The sequence below is a fragment of the Meleagris gallopavo genome, chromosome 1, assembly GCF_000146605.3.
Source record: "Meleagris gallopavo isolate NT-WF06-2002-E0010 breed Aviagen turkey brand Nicholas breeding stock chromosome 1, Turkey_5.1, whole genome shotgun sequence".
NCBI classification, from domain to species: Eukaryota; Metazoa; Chordata; class Aves; order Galliformes; family Phasianidae; genus Meleagris; species Meleagris gallopavo.
Window position 1 is genome coordinate 114,064,944 of NC_015011.2, and position 26,213 is coordinate 114,091,156.

Here is a 26,213-nt window from a genome sequence, read left to right on the forward strand (position 1 = left end):
TTTTTGCTAGAGGTCTAAACAGAACATGTTAATAATATATATTACCTCTCCTTCCTTTCACACAGACAATTGCTTGAATTAGGCAAATCCAAGCCCTGGACTCAAGCACTAGAAAGTGCAACAGGAGAAAAATACATGAATGCTACACCCCTGCTCCACTACTTTGAGCCTTTATTTAACTGGCTGCAAAAGAACAATTCTGGCAGATCCATTGGCTGGAATACAGAATGGAAACCATGTATGTACTTTTTGTGGGCAAATTAAGGGTGTTCATTAGTCCACCAGCAAAGTCCCTGTCTCTGAGTAGCTCTTGAAGGCTCCTCTCTGTATGGAGATGGGTTATGGGAGATTACACTGAGCAGTAAGTTTCACTCATGGAAAAACAAACCAGTACAGAAAAATTACTTCTTTTTGTTTGCTGCCTTGTGCTATTCAAAGAAAGGAACTCGGGGAGGGAAAGGAAGAGACAGAGGAAAAAATTCATCCTGTTGTGATGATGCTGAGTGTTGAACAATCCACAATGTTTACTTGCAATCACTGCCAGTACTGGAGAGACCTGTAACCCTTAGCCTGTCCCTCTTGTTGGGATTCACGATGCCAGACACGAGCACCTGCATCTGAGCTGCCCATTACTTCCATTGGAGCAAAAGAGGCATTTCCTTCAGGGTATGTCTGAACAAGGCCAGAAGCCTGTCCTCTGGACATACTCTTTCCACTACAAAGCAGGGCATGACAGTGTCATAGCTGATGGCTCAGGTGCAGATGCTGGCAGTGGAGGTGGCTAATGGGATACGAGATAAATTCCACCAAGCTCGCCTGGGAAAGCAGGTGAAGCTGCAAGGAAAGTCAAGCTGTCCCTGCATTTCCCAGTAACTTTATGTCACTGCAGCTCTGACACAGTCCTTGTTTCTTTTTAAATCAGATTCTGACAATGCCATCAAGGTACGCATCAGCTTGAAAGCAGCACTGGGAGATAATGCGGTAAGTGTACTTGCAATGGGACACTCTTTCTATGGCTTAGGCAACAGAAGTGCTGTGCTGGCTGCTCTCAGGAAGTGAGGCAGGGTTGGGTTGGTTTTGTGTCTGAAGAGTGGCATCAGCAGAGATGAAGAGTTATCACACAGAAGATGTCTCGTCTGAGTTTGTCATTCACACTGCATCTAGAGAAACTGGAGGCATCTCTCCAGGGATCAGCCTCGCTCATGTTAAGGAATGCATCTCTGCTGGATGGGCTGAGTTATTCTGTGGAGATACCAATCATTTTTTAGCTGGTGACTAGCACAGGAGAAACTGTGTACTTTAACCACTATATTTTGCCTAGCTATGCTGGTGTGTCTAAGTAAAGACTTTATCCTATTTTCTTCCATTATGACTGCAGTAGCTGCCTTCAGAAATTAAATTCAAGTAGCTACTTCACATTAAATATGGAGCTAAAAGAGAGAGGCTGAATTCCACTGAATATTATCAAATGTTTTCCTGCTACAACACTTCTGGATCTCTGCATGCTTGCTGTAGGGCCCATATGTGCTGGGCAGCATAGGAAGAAAAGAGCTTTTGTTCCCATCAGTGTGCCTCCTCTGCATGACACCAGGTGGGCCAATAAAACTGAACAGCAGCCAAACACACTCAGCAAAGCAAAAGATGGTGTTTTAAGATTTTAAGTAGAGCGTTGCCTTAGCCCATCTGTTTAGCACAGCCACCTGGCTGACAATTTGCTCCTTTTTCTAGCTATATCTCTTGATGCCAATCTCACGGATGCAGGCTGAGAGGCTTCAGAACACACACTCATGCTGATAGCTGTGTACACCTTGTAAATTGTTAGCAGTTTTCCAAGAATGTGTGTGTCATCAGCAGGTCATTTAGACCTGTGCGCCGAGCTCATTGGATTGACAGAGCTGCAGTACTGTGGGTTCATTTTTCATAGGAATTAATGCTCTTGCTTCTATCACTCTCTCACACACATGTCCAACTGGTGCTTTATTGCTTCCCAGACCACTGAGTCGAGTTAGATACAATTCAACACTGATATCAGTGGCATGAATAGGTTCCATATTACAACACATTTATTAGTCATTATGGTTAATGTTTAGCTTAATACCATTTTTATGCCTGCCTTTTGCCATCATAGCTTTTGTTGTGCAATTGAGCAGCTGTAAAATAATCTCATACAGATTACTTCATTTGAATTATTGTATGGACAGTAGGTTCCTAAGCTCTGATGAGCAAGCTGTGAATTTTCCTCCCAAAACTAGTCCCCATCACCATTGTGGAAGAAACCTTCTCATCTGGGAGCTTTCTACTTTGCCCCTTTTAATGGTTCACAGCGCACAGAAGCTGGGAATATGGTGCAAGTGTTTGTCATCATCAGAGGAAGTGGTGGAGTCACTGTCCTGGGTAGTGTTCAAGAGATGTGTGGATGTGGCACTGAGGGACATAGTTCATGGGCACGATGGAGTTTGTTTGCTGGTTGGACTAGATGATCTTACAAGTGTTCTCCAGCCTTAACAATTCTATGATCCTGTGATTAGAACAACAGAAGACATTCTGAGTTTGTTGAGTTACTGGAGGATAAGGGGCAGCTACATCTCTCTCAGGTAGTCCTGCAGCTCCCAGAGACTGCCCTGGATGGCGCCAGCAGGAAAGGTTCAGTAGCACAAACTGCTGTCGAATCAAGCACTGTGGCACATAGCGTTGTGCCAGCTATGCCAGAGTGTGTTCTGCTGTAGTTATCTTGTTAATTTTTCTTAGGCTGGTGAAATTAAAACTGCAGCCAGAGCATCACCAGTGTAGCTGATGAAACAGAAACACTCGCAGCTTTGCTGTAGCTGGGTGTTATACAGGTGCCCTCACAGGGAAGCTGTTAGAAGTTCCTTGCTGAATCATTTTGTCTATCTTACCTAAAATAAAAATTTCATGAATGGGAATCCCTTGCCACCATTTCAAAACAAACATGGCTTCAGACATCTGTTCACAGTTCCCCACTGCGTGACTTTTATGTGTGTGATCGCATTACATAAGGCATGTTGAAATGGAAAGCAGTCATTCTGCTGGCATGTAGATGCATTTTTCCATGGAAAACTCTTTCTGAATTAGAAACCCGGTGTGCATTGCCTTTGAAGCTGCTCGTGGGGTGCTGTGGGGAACACAGGAAGATTGTTTGACTCTGAAAGCAAAACAGCCTCTGTGGCAAACAATAGGCATCAGGTGAGATTTTTGAGATACCCACGGACAGTCTGCGAGTGATCACTTTTTACATAGAATCACTGAATTGTTAAGGTTGGAAAAGACCACAGACCATCTAGTCCAACCTTCAACCCATCACACCATGCCTACTAATTATGTTCTTGAGAGTCACATCCACACTGCTCTTAACACCTCCAGGGACAGTGACTCCACCACCTTCCTGGGCAGCCTGTGCCACTGCCTCATCACTCTTTCTGAGAAGAAATTTTTCCTAATATCCAACCTGAACCTCCCCTGGCACGACCTGAGGCTGTTCCCTCTCGTCCTATCACTGTTACATGGGAGAGGAGGCTGACCCCCACCTCACCACAACCTCCTTTCAGGAGTTGTATAGTGCAATAAGGTCTCCCCTGAACCTCCTCTTCTCCAGACTGAACAATCCCAGTTCCTTCAGCCACTCCCCATAGGACTTGTGCTCCAGACTCCTCACAGCTTCATTTGTTGCTAAGTACAGAAGGTACTAGTGGAAGCAAGCTCAATTATCTCCTAGTTTATAAATAAATGAGAAATGAGTAAATAAACCACAACAGCGACAACAACAAAAACTACAAAGCCTAAATGTTGGGGACAAGTGAAAAAACGAACAACTGTTGCTTTTCATGGGGCCCAGTGCAGCCCAGAGCAGCAATGGTGAGCTCCTCCTGTCCTCACCTCCTCTGTGTTCCTCTGTCCTCATTCTGTGCCGGCAGGGGGCAGGGAGGGAGGATGTGCCTGGGTTCTATAAACCAGCGTTACAGCAAAGCTGGCTTCTAGCATACCTTTCTATCACACAAGAACATATTATGAATGGTGTAAAACTATTAACGACAGTGTTTATAGACATTCCTGCAATGTAATCAAATCCAGACTGTCGAGGGACAAAAAAAATCATTAGACTTCAACTCAGATGCACAATAATTATTGGTTAGCCCCAGGGCGATGCCTTGGGCTGCAACAGCTTCAGCACCCCACATGGAGCTACCAGGAATTGCAGAGGTGTGATGGAGCGTGTAGCAGTGGGGCATGCCTTCTTGGTTATTCTTCTGCAAAATGCCCAGATTAATGGAGCTAAAATGTTTCAGTAGCTTCCTGCAATGCTGTCATGACACAAATAAATAAAACAGAAGTGCATGCCAAGCATTATATTTACTATTTCTAATTTGCCGTACAGCTATCACCTCTGATGATCTCTTGTTCTGTCTTTGCAGTATGTGTGGGATGCAAATGAGCTTTTCTTGTTCAAGTCATCCATTGCCTATGCCATGAGGAAATACTTTGCAGAGGTGAAGAAACAAAATGTTGACTTCCAGTAAGTGGTTTTCTTACCCCTGCTGGCTATGTCTGTATTGCTTCTGGCTTGCTAGCAGTATGAGTTGGTGAAATTAATTATTATTTCTGTTGAATACAAAGAGGAAAGGTGATAACAACAATGTTAGACATCAGCTGGTTGCAAAAGGCAAGGTGTTGCTTTGTTACATGCCGTTCCTTCTCTTCCTGAGAAGACTGAAGTTCAGAAGCATGTGCTGAAGTTAGGCTGCTTATCAGATGGAGAAGTGAGCCTTGAGAATTTCTAAACAGTGCAGATATAGGAATATCACAGACGAGATACTGATTAGGAAAAAAATCCAACAATATATATTTATGATATTGTATATCTGAGAAGCTTTGGGCCAAGGAAAGATAAGCTTGTTGAACATAATGCATTAGAAATCTGTGCAGACTTATGAATCTTATCTGGGTTTGCTTACAAACCTAAAATCTATAATCTGAGGCTGATTTTAGTAAGACAAAATATCTTTTTTCTTAGTCTCCTGAAAAACTTTCAGGTGCTATCTACTTAAACAATTTGGTATTACTGTAAAGAACATTAATCATGTAATTTCTAGGATCTATACCTAGCAGAAAATGAGATTTTTTTACACTTGGTGTTCCATACATCACCTCACTTACAAGACCCATCCCAAACACTCAAGAGGTCCAAACTTTCTTGTTCTGTAGCTGATGATGTGCTTTGGGAAATAATGCCAAGGATTGTACCAGGTATGGAGCAGACTCTTTCCATCTAAAGGTACTTCTTAGCACATAGAAAATGAAATTATAACAGTATAATTGTTTTCGATTCCAAACTGAGTTCACTAGGAAGCCTTCACTCAGCACAGATCAGTATTGCCTGTCTAATGCAACCATTCCCTTACCTGAATTTAAAGATAATGCCATCTCTCAAGTGGAGAAACCTTTATCTTCTGTTTCTCAATCAGGGTTACAGACATTCATGTTGGGGAAGAAACGCAAAGGGTCTCCTTCTACCTTACAGTCAGCATGCCAGGTAATGTCAGTGATATCGTGCCCAGAGCTGACGTGGAAAGTGCCATCAGGTGAGATTTTCATTTCTGGGGAAAAAAAAATGTGTGGAAGGAAAAACAAAGCTTAAGCCTGATGAAATAGAAAGTGAGATAAGAAATTCAGTTCTGCAGTTTGCATGGAAATATTAGGATGAGAGAAACTGTTATGACAGAAGAAAAACAATCCGTCTATATATGATGGTATCTTGGACAGAAGCCAATGTAAAATGCTTCAAGGGGCTTGTAAAACTGCCATAACACACCTAATTGCATCATACTTTGCCAGGAAATGTCATTGCTCAATTTCTAACGGGAACTATCCTATATTCTGAAATAATGGGGCATGGTAATGGTATCTGCATGCACAAGTGCATGAACGTTTTTTCCTCTTGTTATTGAAAAATCAGTGCAAAGTTTATTGTTAGCAAGGACTAAAATGACGCATTAGAAAGAAAGCCAAATGTATTTGATCAGAGAGAAATGAAGAGGTCAGAGTAGGAGCTTGTTCCCACTTATGGGTCAATGAACAGCTCTTTTATAGCACAGTTTGACACCACTGTAAGTCACTGCTGTAAAAATGATAAGTAAAACTGCAAGACTGCAGCTGTTCGTGGATAAAATACAAGGGGAAAAGGATAGGGCACAAATCTAAAAGTAGCAACAATATAAGATGGCATTGAAAAAATATTTAGAGGAAGCAGTGAATCAAGGGAGAGTACAACCAGGGAAGTATTGTCCAGGTTGAACTGGAAGAAGCAGAGGTTCAAGAAAAGACAAAGACAATGGGGAAAGTGTTCAGGGCAAGAAATATCCTGGATCCTGGTTGTGGAAGGCTATAGGATGGAAATAGGTAAGGCAAGGCAGTGATTTTCTGTCATATAACGGAGTTAGTTATGGGTAAAGAGAATGAGAAGCAAAGCACAAATAAAGAATGAGATTAGAAAGCTGCTTGCCTCATTTTGATAAGCTGTTCGATCTGGTTTTAAGAGCTTAGGCAGTGTCTGAACATGTTACTTAAGCTGCAGTGGGTTAAGGGCTTAAGTTATCATGTTTGTTATCCACCAAGCTGTGACAGAGGGAGTGCAGGGCTTAGCAGTACCACCTGCAATCAGCTGATCAGTTCAGTGGGAGCTTAGCATTCTGGAGAATTACAAAGGAACTGAAAAATGTTTATTTCCTTCAAATAAACTTTTAATGTGCTCTTGATGACAGGATGTCTCGGGGACGAATCAGTGAGGCTTTCAGACTGGATGACAACACGCTGGAGTTTGAGGGCATAGTACCAACCCTGGCCACGCCTTACGAACCACCAGTCACCATCTGGTTAATTCTGTTTGGGGTGGTCATGAGTCTGATTGTCATTGGAGTTATTGTCTTGATCATCACTGGTCAGAGAGATAGAAGAAAGTGAGTGTTATTTTTTATACTATGATAATGGCTGCTGGGAGAAGACCCCATGGCTAAAGCATCAGGGTGCTTACAGATGATGAGCCCTCTCCTTCCCATCAGTTGTGATGGCTAAAGGTTCAACTCCCTGATAAACATGATAGCCTTTGGCAGCTTTTGCAAGTTCCTTTTCATCAGCACGTTAACCATGGCAGCTAAGCATGCCGTGGCTGGAGAGCTGTGGCGTTGTCATTCTTCTGCCAGCCCTGGTGCAAGGCTCGTGAAGAGCCTGCTTGGGGCACGGTGCCTGCTTCAACAGAAGGGTCTGCCCACATTTGTCAGCACCTGCAGTCTTCAGAGATTTTGGAGGTTTACCAGGGATGCCATTTCTTTTAAAACTTATTGCATCAACACCAGTGTATTTGAGTTGTTTTTTTATGTCTCTGTTAATGGGATTTCTGAGAATGTAAGTTGGCTTGCTAGAGTTCCCCTTAAAACAAACACAAAATCACTTTTGGTATAAATATACCCAGTTAAGAATTGTATTATTTACAATAGCCTATTCTGTGAATCCGGAAGGACTTGAGCAGCACAAGGGCTTGTAATATAAAAACAATTTTCCTTACAGGAAAGCAAGAGAAAGAGCAAATGAAGCAGGATCAAACTGTGAAGTGAACCCTTACGATGAAGATGGAAGAAGCAACAAGGGTTTTGAGCTATCTGAAGAGACACAAACATCCTTTTAGAAGACATGCTAGCTTGTTTTTGTTTTGTTTTGTTTTTCATTTCACTTGTAAGAGTGGTGTCTAGCAAGGACCAAAAAACTATGGATGTCGTCAGACACAATGACTTTGGGTGGGCAATGGTTATTTAATCTGCTGCTTATGTGGTAACTAGAAAACATGCAAAAATGCAAGACCTTCATGTCCTGTGGCTTTTCTATGAATTGTTTTCATGATAGTACACACTATCTGTGCTACTTTTCATAGGTGTGCTACATCCCATTTATCTTTGTTTCCTCTGTAATGAGATAGAAAATCTTGAAGTATAGAGTTGCATATAGCTGAAGACAGATGAGAGTAACTCACATACTTGTGATGCCCCTGAGGAATATCTTGCCAGATGAAGAGCTCAGAAGTCTATCTAACAGACAAGAGAAAAAAAAAATGGCCACCAGAAGAATCTTGGTGATGAACTCAGTTTGGTATGAATTAAGAGCAGTTTTTGCACCTTCAGGAATCTGTGTCAACGTATAATGCATGCTGAATGATGACTAGCAAGCACTGGAACTTTGTTAAGAGGCTGTAACGTAAGTTATTTTTTTTAACTAGTTGCTGGGTAAGTACTGTAAAAGCCAAATAGTGTACGTTCCCTCATAAATAAATAAATATATAAATAATCTGTGTTATGTTTGCATTGAAACATGAAATAAATTTCCTTTATACTAAATGATTAGGAAGTCTGCTATTGCCTCCATGATACCAAATACTGCATTACAAATATGGCATATTACAAATATAAATTGTACAATTACATAGATACTATTACTATAGTAAATTTACTATATTTACAGTATATTATAATTCATTATTATTTGCACTACAGTGTAATTATTATTACAAATGAGTATTTCACAGATATAATAGCAGTATAGGATATCTTGAATTGGAAGGGACCCAAAAGGGTCATGAAATGCTGTCACATAATTTTATATAATAGTTTTGGGAGTATATTTTTTAAAAATGTATGTATGCATGTGCAGACATATGCTCATATATGCAAATATATACAAAAGTAGGAGAAACCAGGCCTGGAGCTGGGCAGAAAATAAGAACTCTACTTCATGGAAGAGTTTCTACATTTCATCATTTTGCATTGTTACAAAGTTAAGAGCTTCCAAAATGCATGAAGAAGGCAACCAAGAAAAAAGACACCTTCACCTTACTTTCACTGCCTCTATCAGGAACTTCAAAAAGCGCTGATTTCTACATTGAATGCCTAATTCATATGCTTGAAGTTAGATAAATGAATCCCCTGTAGTATTTTATCAAGTAGCATATCATGACTTTGTCTCTTGTCCTGGGTTCCCCATTGGATATCACTGCACGCAATAACATTGTCCCGCACATGTCTCTAGCCTTCACTTTCATCAGCCCATGTATTTTATGTAGAATCTCAGATATGTCTCACGCACTTCACAAAAGAATTAAGAAGAGGCAGGTTGCAAACAGGCAATCTTAGCACCGTGCTCTCACGACATATAAAATAAATATTATTAGTGTTACATGTTACCCTTGGCCTTCCTATGGTATCCTTGGCTCCATCAGAGGAGGTGTGAACATTAGGGACAGGGAGGTGACTGTCTCTTGCTACTCTGCCCTCTGCCATAAGATTACCTAGCCCAACTACCAACCCATCACGCCATGCCCATTAACCATGTCTCACAGTGCCACATCCACATGGTTCTTGAACACATGCAGGGACGGTAACTCCACCACCTCCCTGGGCACGTGGAAGAGGGAACAGTTCCCCCAGGAAATAACCAGAGACCTTGGGTGGTGATTAGGTAGCTATAGATAGACATTGAACTGTGTGATACCCTGTCAACTCCAGCTGCTCTTGTGGTGGTGGCATCAGAAGGAGTAGATACACAGCAGAAACAAACAGCAGAGCTTCAGTCTAGAGGGACATGAATAAACTTGAGGATTGGGCCAGCAGAAACCTTGTGAAAACAAAGAAGTGCAAAGTTCTGCATTTGGTTTGAAATATGTAGTGTGGCAGCAGACTGAGGCTTGGGAGGGTCAGCCTGAATCTAGAAAAGTAAAGCTATTTGTGAGGAGGGTGTTACAGGGCTGGAACAGGCTGCCTGTTCCATGCTATGACAGAGGCTGTGGAATCTCCATCCTGGGAAGTGTTCAAGGCTTAAGGAGACAAAGACATGGCTGGTAGAGTGGTGAGGACAAGAGGCAATTGAAGATGATTCAAAATGCTAGGTAGATGAAAGAAGTAGTTGCAAACTGTGCAGGCATATAAAGTTGTCTATGCCACATATCAGATTGCCAAAATATCCTCAAATCTTAGTACTTAGCTAGACTTTAAGATAAATAAAGATACATTATTAAAATAAATAATTCAACTGTACGTGTTTTACCCACTTACAGTACATCAACAAAAACAAGGAATGACAAAAGAGGAAACAATGTAATTAGGCATAACAGCCACCCTCAGATCTGTTTTCAAGATTAACATTTTCATTACAGCAAAGCATCCATTTCAAAGGAGAGAAGTTTTTCAAAAATTACTTTATTTCACAACCTCTGCATTTTTTTGTATATATTAGATTTTACAAATGTCAGTATGTAACTTTAGATTCTGTTACAGTGATGAAACTTCAAGTGTATTTGGTATATCCAGATGGAATGAAGTTGCCCTTAATTAGCATAGTGCTATGCACGTTTGAATGTTGGGTGTTCTTATTTAACAGTACAGTATTAATATCAATAGAGAATGTTCTGCTGCTCAGTAGTAAAATACCTAGCTAAGCAACTATGGTGTTTTAAGTTTTGTTCAAATTTTTACTATTTTATTTTTACTATTTTATACAGATCTGCCAAATTTAACATTGTTGCAATGACACATAAAAAAAAATGAAAAGAGAAAAAAAGTGTGGAAAGAAGCAATAGCTCTCTAAGGATCTTCCTGTATGTAGCATAGTTGCAAATATCTTAGATACACAGCTTAGAATAAATTCAAAATCAGACATACACCCCAAGGGCCAAAATTATAGTCAATACTACTAGTAAACAAACTGATGTAATATTTTACTAATAGCAATTTCTAAGTAATTGAAAATGAAGTGATAACTACTTATGTTATTATTACTTGCAGCAGTTCTGCATTTGACCTGAAGCATCAGCTTCAGGGAATTACAAAGGAACAATGCATTCAGATGAGTTGTGATAATCATAAAGCCTAACTAGCATGTATTTCCTTGTTTATATTTCCAGCTAAGGCCAAACAGTGACAGCTTGGAAACATGAAAGAAGTGTATACAGTTGCCATATATCTCAGTGTCTGAGGAGTCCTTTGAGACAAGGTGGACAGAATGAATTACATTCTTCCACAGCATCCTTCTAGGTACTGTCACCTGCAGAGTATCATAAAAGCTTTCCCCGTATACTTCTTGGTCAAATCCCTAATTAAATTAGAAACTAATAGGTGGCTCATGTCAGGAAGAGTTCAGATTTCACTCTCTCACAGAAGACAGATGATATGGAACAAGTATGCACAGTCATCTGTATGTGAATCTTCTTTTTCAAGGCCTGCTGTCTTCTCTCAGCACCTCGAAAAATGACAGGAGCTGATGAAAGGCAGGACGCTTTTCTGGCAGCTGGATGAGGCAAAGATGATGGATAAAGTTATTTAGTTACAAATGCATACAGAAATTCGCAGAGACAGTGGTGATTAAGGGACAAAGAAAAAAATTATATTTTTTTATATTTCTTCTGTTGCAATAATTTATTCTTCTTTCTTTGCATTAATGTTTTTCCCAAATTTCTGCCAATAATATTTAAAAAGTCTGTAATCACTGTCATTTCATGGTATCACCAACAATATGCCAAATGGTTCTTTGCTGTGGGAGAGGGACAAGTCATGGTCCATAGACAACAGACTAAAATTTAGTTGAAGAGAAACAATAAATCAGGATAGTTCTTGGCACGGCAGACACATCTCTGAAGATAACATCAGCATGATCAGCATTTGACTCCTGGAAGACTCACAGATGGGATAACTTACTCCTTCCATTTTAAGGGTGTTTTTTTTTCATGCAACTTCAGCTATCTAAAGAGGTAGAGGTCACCTCCAAATTAATTAAGATACTTATATATAAATAGAAATAACACATATTCTATGGTGGCTAAAATAGATGGGAAAAATGGTCATGGGGAGGTACGACTAGTCATTCTGTAGTCATAGGAATTTAACTCAGAATTCAAATTTTAAACCAATAAATTTGTGAGAAGAATCTTACCCTGTGTCCTACACTGACATTGAAGTGCATTTTAATGTACATGCAGATACACATACCTCATGCCAGCAGTTGTACATTATCTGGTAGGTGATGTCTGAAACCAGTTGCGGTCTATAAAGTCTGTATCCTTGAGAAACTTTCTCAATCACCTGCATGTTATCGTACAGCTCGTAGGGCTGCTTTCCCAAAGTGAACACCTCCCACATTAAGATACCTGCAGAAGTATTCACAGCAATGGAAGGCAAGAAACAGAAGATAAGAAATGAAAACCAAGAAATGCAAGAGAATCCTTCCTTCCCAAAACAAGATTCACATGCAATACATAACTGACTCCATGGAGAGTAATGTCCAAAAATACAAACATCCCCTTATGTAAATGTGTATGTATGCACAGTGTTAGAGAAGGAAAAAGAAATTCACTGTTACAGTTATGCATATTTTTATAGAGTAAATCATAATGCATTTTTTAATGATCATTCGAGTGTTTGAGTGAGACATAAACTTCTTTGGCATCAGAAAGATTCCCAAATGCTTTGTGGTCTCTACTACACATACATATAAAAAGTGGAATTTACTGAAGCAATAGAAACACTGGATAGTATAATAATAATTAATTCACAAAGACTCCTTTGCTTGAAACTATTTTTCTTGAAACTAAACAGATTGATAAGTTAAAAAAAAGTGAAATATTTATTATTCACAATATAGAATCATAGAATAATGAAGGTTGGAAAAGATCACAAGTATCATCTAATCCAACCAGCAGCCCATCACACCATGCTGGCTAACCATGTCCCTCGTGCCACATCCACACGGTTCTTGAACACCTCCAGGGATGGTGACTCCACCACCTCCTTGAGCAGTCTGTGCCACTGCATCACCACTCTTTCCAAGCAGAAATTTTTTCTAACATCCAAATTTATTATTAATAGTGGAATTATTATTTTTTTCAAAGAGAAATGTACTGGATCTTTAACTTCCCTCCAGCTTCAAGATCGGAGCTTTGCAGTGTCACAATGGGATCAGAATAAAATACCTGAATCTCACCTTTCCCTGACGAGAACATGAAACAGCCAAGATTATTTGTCCTCAGACATCTGCTTCTGGGATGTGAGTACATTGGTTCAGTTCTTTAGCCCTTCAAAGACTCACTAATTTAAAGCAGTCAAACCAAGACTGACAGATCCATGTCTCCCCTTGCTTCCACTGCATCAGTGGAGAGTGGTAAAATGAGAAGAGACCCTCTGAGGGAAAACAGTGTTTTCCATTGAAGTTAGTGCTGATATTGAAGTTAATGACAATAATGCCTGGAGTCAGGATTTCATCCGTAAGAACAAAAAGAAAATTTATTGCCAGAAAATCCATCCTTTGATTTAATTGCGTATATTATAAAAACCTTGTGAAGAGCACAATTGAGTTGTTTATCCGCTAGACACGTTAACAATATTGGGAGACTAGCTAAAGTTAAAGATAAAAAAGAAGTATTGCATTTTGGAGGCACTTTCATCTGCTTTATTCACCACTGTTCAATCTCAAGAACAATGGGTTGCCAAACTTCCATCAAATCATCCGCTGCTAACATCATCCTACTGAAGGAGCAAACCCATGTAAGTGGATTTAAGGCCGCTCACAAATGGCTCCCCTTTCTTTGCTGCTTTTTTTCGGACTTTTAGAAACACTGAACAGACCCTGAGGATTTTTAAATCATATCTTGAAAACCACTGAAGTAGAAGTTCAAATGTTTGAAATTCCTGCATAGAAAGTGATCTGCAAATGCATTTTATTTTTTTTCCAAGATGCAGTGACCCAGATCCTCTGGCACATCTGGCCCATGCACACTATCCATTCTGACCTCTTGGACTAATAGAACAGCTCTTTGATTTGGCAGCTAAGATTTATGTTCTACAGTCAAAGACACTTTTTGATCTCCAGTGCCAACATTTCCCGTTAGTGCAGCATATAAAACACATATAAAGCACCTGGGGAGTGGTCAAGGTTTCTGTATGCCTAGAAGAAAAAACATTGGGCTAAAAATTCCAAAAATTCCTATTTTTGATTCATAAAAATATTAAATGAGAGCATAAGCTGTAATTGCTTTATGTATTATTTCAGCATGCATGTAGTATTTTCGTATACTAAGATAAATAAATTCAAACATGATAACATATACACATAAGCATTTATACACAAAATTCCATACATACCGAAGGCCCATACATCAGACTTGCTGCTAAATTTGGTGTAATGAAAAACTTCTGGTGCTGACCACTTCACTGGAAACTTGGTTCCTAGAGAACTTACATACAGATCATCCAGGATATACCTAAAATGGAAGAAATGAACTTGGTTGTGGCTAGTTGAAGGAAAATTCTGGCCAGGAAAATCCCAGATGGAATCCCAAACTTCCAAAGGATATGTGGTAGAGACATCAGCTGTAGTCAATAGATCAGATAATTGTTATCAACATATTAGAGAAATAGTCATAGAATCATAGAACTATAGAACGGCTTGGGTTGAAAGGAATGTCAAAGATCGTCTAGATCCAACCCTTCTGCTCTGGAGGTTTGTACTGTGTCCCAGTGCTTCCTGTTGCACTGTCACCTTGTGAAATACCTTATGTTCTTCAAGCTTGAACTTTCTGAGCTGCAGTATGTGGCCATTTCCCATCGTTGTAACATCTGACACTGATAAGGTTTACTTTGCTTCATCAGCTTTGCAACTGCAAGCAGCCACAGTCAGCTTTTAGGTATTTCTTATCCTCCTCATCTTCACCAGACTAAGCAGTGCCTGTCCCCTCAGCCTATCCCCAGAGGACTTGAGGCTGCTCATCCTCTCCCACTTCCTTCTACTGAGGCTGCTGATGCAGGTGTTTAGCCCATTGGTCGAGTGCATATCTTCTAGAAAAAGCAAACTGAGATTTCCTTAACAAATATGAGTGGTGAAATTTCTCAGCTGTGCCTAACCTTTAAGCATTGAGTTTTTGAGACAGAAAAGTGTCTTTATTGTAACTCCATAATAGTTTAGAAACTACTTTATGGATAGGAAACACAAAAAGATGTAACACACTGTGACTTAACTTTACTAATTGCCTGTTCTTAGCTGATCACTACCAGTAAACTATAAGATATACTAAAACTGCAGCTCCACAAGGCTATCAGTTCTCTTACTTACCTTGTCATCCCGAAGTCAGATAGCTTCACGGTAAGATTGCTGTCAACCAAACAGTTCCTAGCAGCCTTTAGTAGAAAAATTAGAAGATAGATGAGTAGAAGAAGACTAAAGTGGAGGAAATAATGTCACGTCTAAATTTCTATCCACTAACATTTCAAAGAGTAATGAAATGCTTTGATTGAAGCAGTTAAGTTGGAAACTGTAAGGGATTAGTAAGTAACTCTCTTATTTGGCTTGACTACTGATTGAAAAACATTGTTTATCATTACCTCAGCTTTACAAATGAGGATGATGAGAGATGAGTAAACAGAGGTGAGAAACTCACATTCACCTGGACGGACAGCAACAGATCTAGAAAGTAAACTCTGTCTTGCAAAGTGCATCCTACTACAGGGTCTTAGCATTTACCAAGGCATCAAAAGCAAGAAGGAAAACATTGATTTGCTTATCCACAATACATTATAAGCAGAGTAAAACAATAAAAATTGATATAAACAGTCTGGCTTATGAAAGTTTCAGTAAGAAAACAGTTCTACAAATGGTCACCAGGGAACACTTATCTAAAGTTGTATTTTGTGTCTCTTCATGCTCATAAATTTTTGTGATACACTTTGAATCTACAGCTTGAAATCAAACTCATGTTTAATCTCTGTCTTCCCATGGCATACAGACGGTTTTCAGAGACTGACTTCATATTTACTACTTGAACACTGTTAACCACATTGTCTGTCATTCCTCATTTCTGAAGGAGAGTGTGAAAATTAGTGATGTATGGATTGAACAACTTTGTTTGCAAATAGAAACAAATTTTTGAAAGCATCATCAAGACAGCATTTAAAATAGTACCTGAGGAGATGAGATCCCTATTGGAAAATTAATCAAGTCTATAACATAAATCATTACCAAATATTCCAATGTATTTCTGCCTGGAGTTAGAAGGCAAAATACTGCTACTGACTCTGAAGTTTGTGTTTGTTCACTTTTAACAGGCTCAAAAATAACTGCTTATTTCCCCAAAGACTTATGCTACCATTTTTTATAACTACGTTTTGCATTAACTTTGGGTCCAGGACCTTGAAATGACTGAACCTCACATTGAGAGCAACTTGAAATACAGTGACTTATACATGCATTTAAAAGAGAAGGCAACTCCAGACTTTCAAGTTCTGTTCCTGCTTGCAGTGTGCAAGAATAAACTCCCATTTATCCTAATAACATTCGTACTTGTTAAAAGAGAAAAGGTTCCCAATTAGATAAATTAGAGATTTATTTAACAGTGCCCCTCATCTTTAATGCTGCACCTCTATCTCCTGGAGGACTGAATCATCAGTTCAGATTGAACTTTTTGCTTTACTGATGCTACAGTTGTGCTGCAAAGTGCTCATAAATCCCTAAACCTAGAGCCCATGCATGCAGGCAGCACAGTATGCAGTGCTGGGGACCTGCTAGCACAGAAAGTTTAGCTTGTGGGCAATACTGTCTACATGTGGCTATAAAGCTCCTAGCCCAGAGGTACCTTGTACTGAACCAACCAGGTGTCTCTGCTTTGTAGACCATGACACTTTTCAGGTGAGCACCAGTGCAGCTGTACCTGAACTACGGGTCAGAACTGTGTCGGTCTTTCCCATTTCACTTCTCCTGTGGGATAGCTTACCAAATTTCTATGTATGAGCTGACAGCTCTCCAGAAAAGCCATAGCATCACAAACGTCATAGCAGATTTCCAGAAGCTGAAGGGGCTGTAATTCCTTCCCATGAATCTGTAGATAACTGAGCAAACTGCCATTTGGCATATATTCCATCACCAGGTAGATGGGATACAGTTTTGAGCATACTCCATACAGTCTAACAAGTTTGGGATGATTAAGTTTCCTGAAATAAATGCAAATAAAACGGTAAGAGACAGAATAGATATGATTACTACATACTAATGCAGCATTCTCTGAGAAATTCTTGAGAATGAATGCAGTCTTATCTTAGACTTGCAAGAATTCATTTTCAAGAGGAATTGAGACTCCTGCTCATTACTGTGAACCTCAGTATTGATTACAACCAAAAGAAGTATTGATGAAATGTCAACTTCATAGTCAAAATCTCAAATAGAATTTAGCGGAGAAAATGTGCAGCCTTATTGGTGGGAGAAAATGGAACTGAGCGGGTAGGGTGGTCCCTATACCTGAAAGTTTTCTACTAAAACTATGCTGCAAAATTTTTGGATTCAGAATGGTGATTGTATCAGCTAGTTGACAGCAAGGTAACGCATACCTTCAGGACATGAGATAACAGAAATGTTCTTGAATTCATGTGCTTAATATCACTTAATGGAATTTCACTGGATATTCTAATACAATTATCTCTTTAGATTCAGAAACTAATACTTCAAATCACATCTTTATATTATTGATATTTCCCAGTCATTCACTGCATTCCTATCTGCAGGATGGCAACAATGACCTTCTAATCATTTCTGTATATGTGCTAAGGAAAGTAGTTTTAAGTGACATATGTGGAACCTCTAATGTTTTGGAAGAGATGCTAGCTGAAACTTTTTGTAGGTGATCCCATCAGTTTGTGTGAAATTATTTTGTTAATACTCCAAATGTTCTACATGGCTACCTATTTAGCCCATGTCTAATGTACTCAACATTATTTAAAGCTATTTTTAAGAGGAAATCCTTTTTCCGGTGTCTGCTTTGCATCACTGATTAATGTTTGGAGAAATCATTGTTTCCAAATACGTAAGCAAAGCTTACATCATGGTCTGAGCTTCTGCTATGAATTCATCTTCTGACATTACTCCCCCTTTAATCATCTTTACAGCCACATCATATTGTCCCTTCCACTTTCCCAGATGCACTGCTCCAAACTGACCACTTCCCAGCTCTCTCAATGGCACAATTTCCTCTCGCTTCAGCTCCCAGATTCCTAGCAGGACAAAGAAATTCTCTTAAGCAAAACAAACAAACAAACAAAAAAAGCAAATGCAAGCATAATGTCTGTCAGGTGCAATGCTGTTGTTTTCTCTGAAGGGCTACAAAATCATGGTGCACTGATGTAACATACCTGTCTCTCATCTCAGCTTTATGTTTGAAGGACACTAAACTTCCTACAAGTATTTTTTGCTACTGCTTAGGTTTAAGCCTTATAAGTAGTTTTGAGAAAGATTTATGCATCAAATGATAAATATTCCTGTAAGGGATTGGAAAACAAGCATGATTGTGCCAGTTAATATTGCAAAGGGGAAAAAAAAATGGGAAACTCACATGATCTTTCATGTTCAATATAACATTTGACATAGAGTGTCTTAAAAAGGCATAACATCATTGTTATGTGGGCAAACTAAAATGGCCACAAAACAATGAGTTCAAAGATTCTGCAATCTTCCACAAGCCTGAAAGAAGTAAATCATGATTTTCTTGTCTTGATTTCATTGATGGCCATGTCTGACATTATAAAATTATTTTCCTACCATTTCCCAATGAAGCTGTGGCTGGGACTTTATTTATTTGTGTTGATACCACATGCCGGAGCCTTGGCACCATACCTACAAACAAAACCCATTAAAGCTCTCAATATATAAATAACTCCTCTGGATCAAGTAACATACAGGAAATTAATGCACAAACACAAAAACACACACCATCCAGGTAAAGACAACAATTTTTAGCAGCTTCATCATTTCACAAGACTAGGCACTTCAGGGTTTTCTAAACAGTTTTTTTAAACAATTTTTTCTTTGCAATACCTTCAGCAGAAGTATTGCAAGAAGAGCCAGTAAATTATCAAAAAGTTCTGTACAGAAAGCAAAGCAACTATTTTGATTATGAATATGATAGCTCAAGTCCCACCCAAATTCTCCCAAAAGATGTCTCAAAATTTAGAACATTCAGCATTGGAAGTGGTTTGTGTTAACTCTGCAAAGCGCAGAAGACAAAGCCAGAGCCAAGTAGAAAGAACACATAGGATTACCTGCTGAGTTGTGTTGGTGGTGGTATATCAGTTTGGGAATTGTTTCAAAACAGTGATTTTCAGTAAGGTAATACTTATTCTCAGGGGTTTTGTGCACGTGGTAGTGTTTGACTATTCCTTTTTTACTTCTGAAAAACACAACGAAGTGCTGTGTATGTTAGAGCCTTGCAAAGTGCCTTCCAGCCCATGCATTAATAGATTAGTTAGCTGTGAGACAAACTACAACATTCCAACCAAATAACTAAATAAATAGCAGATCTGTTCAGGGAGACTGTTACGTTTTCCTCTGTCATATTTATCCACCCTTTACATCTGCTGGCTATTTAGAACAGACTGAAGCATATTACAGAGTTTTGCTGTGTACTACAATATAGCCTGTATTTGTTTCTCAACATTGTCATCCAAAGTCAATAGCTTTCATGTACTGCCCTCACAATGGCTCTACATCTAATTCTGGACACCTATGAATAAAAGGGCCACAGTTAGAATTAGTTCTAGTCTGCCCCAGAAGTCAACATTTCCACCTCTTCTTCTGCTTTCCAACTTCTACCGAGCCCTTCCCTTCCCTTCCCTTCCCTTCCCTTCCCTTCCCTGAGTCAGTTCAAATAACCAATATGACCTGAAAGTGCCTGGGGTTCATCTTCAACACAAGAGATTTTGTTGGAAGACAACTTACACCAAATATAATTTCCCTTGCATGCTCATAGAAAGGATATTCATTCTTTGAATACTCACTCATGAAATTTACTGAGTACAGACACAGTATAAATTCCTGCCTGGCTAGATTTCCGCACCACAAAAGCACCTTCTTTTCCCTAAATGAAAAGAAAAAAAAAAAAAGAAAAAAAAAGATAAAATTACAAGAATCTATGAGGTTGGGATTCACCTCATTGAACTTTAGAATTTTACACTGGAATGTCCATAGATAAGAAAAGATGTGATTTATCTGACGTCCTTTAAGAACTACTTTAAGACAAGACAAACTTTGCCTCCGAATTATTTATTTCTCCCCATAAAGGAGGTCTAGATAATTGGTTGTGGTACCCCAGTGTAGATGTTTAGAGTTAGGTGAATTGTACACCATCCCAGACATGAAACGAATAGTGTGCCATTTTGGTTTGATGCAGGCACAGATTAACTGCAAGGTAGACAGAAAGTAGTTAAACTTCTCCTCCCTCCTATCCCTTCCAGAGGCTCCATACATTCCTTGTGAATAAGTTCTTTCTCTGCTATACTCAGTAGTTTCACATAATTCATTAGACAAATGTCATTTTTTCTTGCCAAGGTATTTTTGAATGGTAGAATAGCTAAAAAGATTTTCATTGCATATTAATATATTTGGAATATTTATTTATGTTTGGTGGTATTCCAGTCCTAACTTTCACTCCTCACTTTTACTTCTGTGAAAACAGCTTACCACTCTAAATTAGATACTCTGTTTTTCAGAGTTCGTTTTTGAAGTGTATAATCTGCTCATCTGTACAAGAGAAACAATGCATCCAGACATTTTTTGGAGATCTGTTTTTCAATTCTAATGGAGTACAAGAGTTTCTAGCAATGTGTTATGCAACAGCTATTTGAAGAGCATCAGCATCCTCTAGCTACATACTACGGCAAAGACAGAAACTTCTCCTTGACTGTTCATATACAAGCAATAGGGGTATGTAGTACCTTCTGATGGAGCAGCTGCTCAGATTGGGCACGGGAGATACCAGCAGCATACCAACTGTAAGAGAAGTATTAGGCTCGTTACTGACAGGCTGATTTCTGAGTAAGGCACAGCAGACTCATGAAAAATGCCATACATCTAAATATTTTTGAAAATGTTTCTAAAAGGTAGAGTTGGGACTTGTCCTGCATGTGTAATTTTAGGCTGTAAAAAGAGAGAAACCACTAGTTCCATCTGCTTCCAATGGACTTCTATACCTTGAGATATCTGGGCCCATGCTGTGATGCTGGCTTTTTATAGTAAATCCTTACAGGAAGATCCTGCAGTCTTGGAGCTCTACCAGAAGTAGCTTGTTTGTCCTGGATCAGGACATGTCCATCTCCTTAACAGCTATGAGTTGCATAATTTCTCCTCTAATCTTTTGTTTTTCACAATATTTGAGCAAAGTGAGAAGTACCCCATGGTGGAAACAAGACAAACATACTATGTCAGATCATTTTGGGGAGTTCATGTAAAGCCTTTTTAACAAAAGTTCGTTTCATGAAGGATCCTTTTATAAGTGTAGGAGACTGATTTGTCCAAACACTTGTCTTTTTCCTTTCCAAAACCAAATTCATATCTATTGTTGGAAGTCTGTGACCAGTGATCTTACTGATGACCTCAAAGCTGATGGCCCAGAGAGGTGGTGGATGCCCCGTCCTTGGAGACATCTGAGGTCAGGATGGACATGGCTCTGAGCACCCTGATCTGGCTGTAGGTGTCCCTGTTCATTGCAGGGGAGATGGACTAGGTGATCTTTAATGATTCGACAATTTTATATATCTAATTGTTACTATTAATATAACATAAGTATATGGAATGCCATTGTTCTTTGTACATGCAGAATGGAAATAAAACTTCTATATAAAGAATCTCTCAGTTCTCATGAAGATATATCCTACATACTCACTCATGCTGAGCCATGCTCTGTTCTTCTGCTGTCTGCTCACTGACACTTGAGTTTTCCCTACAAAGACAAAACAATACACTGAAATGATGAAAAACTAGTCATGAAAATTGTTAAATGCCACACTGCATATATTTTTGAGTAATTGTTTCTATTGTGCCATGTTCCAAGGTGAATATTAAAAAAAATGAGATATATTTACTTCTCTAGATTTTTCTCTGACTTGCTAAACACTTACACAATGCCACTGTACAATGTGTTGGAAAGAGAAATATGTTCTGTGTGTTCTGCAGCAAGCAATGAAACTACGTCTTTACTGAATTTACTCAAAGATTGCATCTACCACTTCAAAATTTACATGGAAGATTTCCAAAACTGTACAACCCTAAACTTCCCAAATAAATATTTTTAGCATGACAGTCAATGGAAAGAATTCTAAAACAATTTATTGTGCAAAAATAACAGAACAGTGATTATGATGTCTTTTACTGAATATTAATAGAATAGTGGCTTTTTTATTGTTGGTTGGTTGGTTGGGTTTTTTGTTTGTTTGTTTTGGCTTGTTGTTGTTTTTAAAGTAAACCTCTGGATCCTATCTAGTGTGGTTTACTATAAGAAAATTTGTGAAGTTTCTGTAAGGTTTTCATTCAAACACTTTGACATACACTTAATGCTTACAATGTCATAGCATCTTGCCATCTTGCCATAAAGAAAATTTGAGACTGATTTATAATAGAGTTGAACTCACTCTGTAGTGGAATGCTTACATACATACAAATGCATGAGCATGCTAGCAAGGCTGACATTTTAAAACTGAAATAAAAGTATAAAGACTGAAATCCCAGCATATTGAAGACAGTGGCAAAACCCTACTGATTTAAATGAAAACAGGTGATGGGGAAAAACTGATGTTTTTTGCATTAATGTATGAGTCAAGAAGACAAATTGCATTTGATTCTACACCTTGCAGTAAATTATATGCTTAGTACTCAGAAGGTTACTTAAGAAGAAAAATATTCCAAAAAATTTGCCCAATCTTTTCTTGAGTGGTGAGGAGAACATTTAAGCAGTGGATGGCTGCATATTGATTCACCTTGGCTCATCCTCATTCAAGAATAACTTTCTCAAGTAAGTGCTTGGTACAAAGCCTTCATTCCTGCAAAATAAACAGTTCACAGTTCAGCTATCACATATGATTGCATCTTAAAATTGGTCACTTAAAATAGGAAAAGGGATTAATCAGACAGACACTTGTTAGAATGCCACTAACAGAAATGCTCATGGTTAAAACATTTCTGTACACGACATGGAGAAAATGCAGAGGTAATTTGTTTTAGAAGACTATATTTCAATGAATTATGCTTTTCACTAGTCACTGAAATGGCTTATTTCTCAGTGATTGACATCAATATATGGGAGATTGGAGCAGCTGTTCAACAATATCATTACATGCCATCTCCATTGCTGTGATGAAGGATGCAAGTGACTAATAGGTGCCAGCAGAGTATCCAAGGTCAGACACAGAAAGTCAGCAGGTAGGCTCAGCACTCTTTCCCACACAGTGCCACATGCAGTTGAGAAGCTAAGCTAAGTGAGTATGGGCAGCTGAGCTAGCATATGAAGCAGCTGGCAGCATGGCATGTTGGACTAAGTTATGAGGACCCATAGTCATCTTTAGCGGTAAGGGAATGGGCTGTATGCTGTGCCCACCAGAAAAATAAACTGGGGGAGTAAGGTGTATATTTGCCTATGAATTGAGACAGAAAGGAAGGGTTTCTTCACCACAGATCTCAGTAGAGTGAGAAGAAATCCAAGAATGCATGAAATCTGAAACAGGTAACTGCCAGCTGTTTGTTCCTACTACATTCAGAACTCCAAGATCTTTGAAGTTTCCAAGAAGAACTTTAAGATTTTGCTATGCTATATATGGAGTTTTTCCTTGCAGAATCAGTGCTGCAAAAGCCTCAGATTCACAAACCAGAGAAAAAACTATAAATGCTCCCCATTCTCTTGATTTTGTTTTGCTCCTTCATTCATCTCAGAGCCCTCTGCTCAGGCTCTATTAGCAGAGCTGCCTATATTATATGCTTTTGCATAGCCATCAAGTTTTCAGTGATGACATTTAGCAGCGAATCTCAGCTTACTGATTTATCATTGTCTTTGAATTGCTGGGGTTGTGTGCTGCTTTCTTAATCCAAACAGCATGCCACTCCTGTCAGCTATAAAATACAGACACTTTGACTTAAGGTTGATTTATTTGTTTGCTCACTTGCAGATGTAAACTTAATCAATGAGTTATGAGTGAATCAACTAATTCCATTCTGTTCCAAACCAGTTTGGATATCCTCTTGCTTAAAAATTCTTCCCTTCCACATTTCTGTCATGTACATGAAATCAAATTCAGAGAGTATCCATCATGAGACAGACAAGAAGTCGTATCTCTTCTAGGCAGCTCCTGTTTGTTGTGTTGCCTTTGTCTCCAACATACTCTGAAAGCTGTTTCTTATTTAATGACTTGGGAAGCAATTTTCTTTTCTGCCCCAGCTGGATGTTAATGAAAAATTTTGTATTTTAAGCAGTCAAAGGGGATTCTTCCAGTTGTGAACCTCAAAGAGAATAATTTAATGCTTCTGTTCAATGCTGGATGGAAGTGTTTCAACAGTTCTCACTGGTCTCCAGTGCTGTCACTGCTATTGCAATAGTGACGCTGTTGGTCTAAAGATGATTTGTGCATACATGAGAGGCAAAGTCTGTGAGGAGAGATGTTATCTTCTTATTCACTGAGACTAAATAGTTGGAAATAAATGGCCGGCTTCAGAGTGCACAAGCCCTTCCTCAGGCACATGACAGAATTAAAGCCATTGGATATTATTTTTGCTGGCACACAGGCAGTGACTATAGTAAATCTATAACCCAGTCTGGCAGCCAAGGATGATAATGAATGTGGAGCTGTACAGAACACAATGAGGCTTCTTTAAAAAGGTTTAAAAGCTACTAACATAGTTCCAAGCTAATGCTAGCTCTATAGATCCTGTAAGGCACTGGGACTGCCTGCGATGCTGTCTATGAGGATGAGACACATAGAAGATCACGATCATGGAAAAGAAGTATAGTGCAGTGCATACTTACCCTTCCAAATCTCTTACTTTCCACCAGGCAAAATCTTCCTCTTGCAATACATGGTATTTATTGCTTTTGACAAGACGGATAGCTGAATTTCCTGAGGGTTCATAGTTGCATTGGGCCACAGCCATATTTAGAATTCCCTTGTTTGATGATACAACCTGAGGCAGGCTTCTACGTCTCAACTTTTGAAGACAGAAAAAATAAAATGATAAAGAGATAGAGCACAGAATAAAGTAAGAAAAGAAAAGCGACATACATGATCATATATATCTTCAAAATGGATAACAATGTAAGAAAATTAATCAAAGCTAAGAAGATGGGCACAGGAAAGCACCTTTTTTTCTCATTCGTGTAGAAGGACATTCCAGAAACTGTTGTCCATATTTGTGACACGGGTGAAAACAGAGCCAAGTTCCATCATAATGACACCCAAAGCATTACCTGGAGTGCAGGCTGACACAGCTGTCATAGTAAGCTCTCATTAACAAGATGACATAATAGACTGTACTCATACTAAAAGCCTAACATCATCTGAAGCTGATAGAGTTTACTGAGCAATTGCAATTCATGTGCATTAGACACCATGTGAACAAACAGTTTTACTATAACTAAGTGCAATGACATCATATTGTATCAGAAAACTCTAACACAGCATCACACTATTGTAACCTACATATATATGTTTTAATGACTGTTGATCAATAATTAATGATTACTAATAATCATTAATTACCATAATAATTACCATAAAGCACAAGAGATATTCATCAGTCGTTTCTACTAATCTCTGAAAGAAAAAGCTACGTGATTCTAAATTGTCCCCTTTCCTTATAACATTTTATTGACCACATTGGATGTTTCTTTGTTAAACTTATTAGATATAAGGAACTCCACTTGGTTCCTTCTCTGTGCAGATTTAAACAAGTATAGGAATGTAACTATAGGATTTCTCTTTGACCCACATCTTCAGGTGAAATGTGTCTTCCTACATAAGTTTCTACCTATCACCGCTATTTGTTTAGGAGGTCTACAAAAATAACTTGGGTGAGAAGCCCGACTTTAAAGTTAGTTTACAAGAATCTAAGCATAGGCAAAAAGGCATCTTAGATTTAGGCACTGAAATGTATTTAGAAATTGGAGAAATGTCATAACTGAGAAAATCAAGGCATTCAAATTCTGTAATAGTAGGGAAAACTACATGTGAAACACTGACAGCAAAAGATGGGGAGAAATAACAAAGACTTGGGATAAGAGGCTCCAAGTGCCAACTATTTATCTTATGCAATCATTTTATATTGAAAAGCACTGTAATGAAATACTGGGTAAGAATGCCAAGTGTTCTGAAGCAGGC

At 38.8% G+C, this 26,213-nt stretch overlaps 2 protein-coding genes across 2 annotated transcripts; one reads left to right on the forward strand and one right to left on the reverse strand.

The window, feature by feature from the left end:
• The first annotated feature begins 40 nt into the window (after window positions 1-40).
• On the forward strand, window positions 41-8,351 carry CLTRN (collectrin, amino acid transport regulator). The gene is made up of 6 exons (XM_010725351.3): window positions 41-238; window positions 923-981; window positions 4,431-4,531; window positions 5,481-5,597; window positions 6,777-6,971; window positions 7,579-8,351. The coding sequence occupies exons 1-6, from the start codon at window positions 136-138 to the stop codon at window positions 7,694-7,696; spliced, it is 693 nt and encodes a 230-aa protein (XP_010723653.1). The 5' UTR covers window positions 41-135; the 3' UTR covers window positions 7,697-8,351.
• Window positions 8,352-8,886: 535 nt separating this feature from the next.
• BMX (BMX non-receptor tyrosine kinase) lies at window positions 8,887-25,039 on the reverse strand. The gene is made up of 13 exons (XM_031557169.1): window positions 24,866-25,039; window positions 22,830-22,892; window positions 21,740-21,796; window positions 20,793-20,847; window positions 19,857-19,936; window positions 19,122-19,249; window positions 18,622-18,696; window positions 17,906-18,077; window positions 16,808-17,024; window positions 15,154-15,218; window positions 14,187-14,305; window positions 12,039-12,196; window positions 8,887-11,340 (listed from the first exon to the last, which is right to left on the reverse strand). Exons 1-13 carry the CDS (start codon window positions 24,988-24,990, stop codon window positions 11,266-11,268), a joined length of 1,389 nt encoding a protein of 462 aa, XP_031413029.1. The 5' UTR covers window positions 24,991-25,039; the 3' UTR covers window positions 8,887-11,265.
• Between the last annotated feature and the right edge of the window lie 1,174 nt (window positions 25,040-26,213).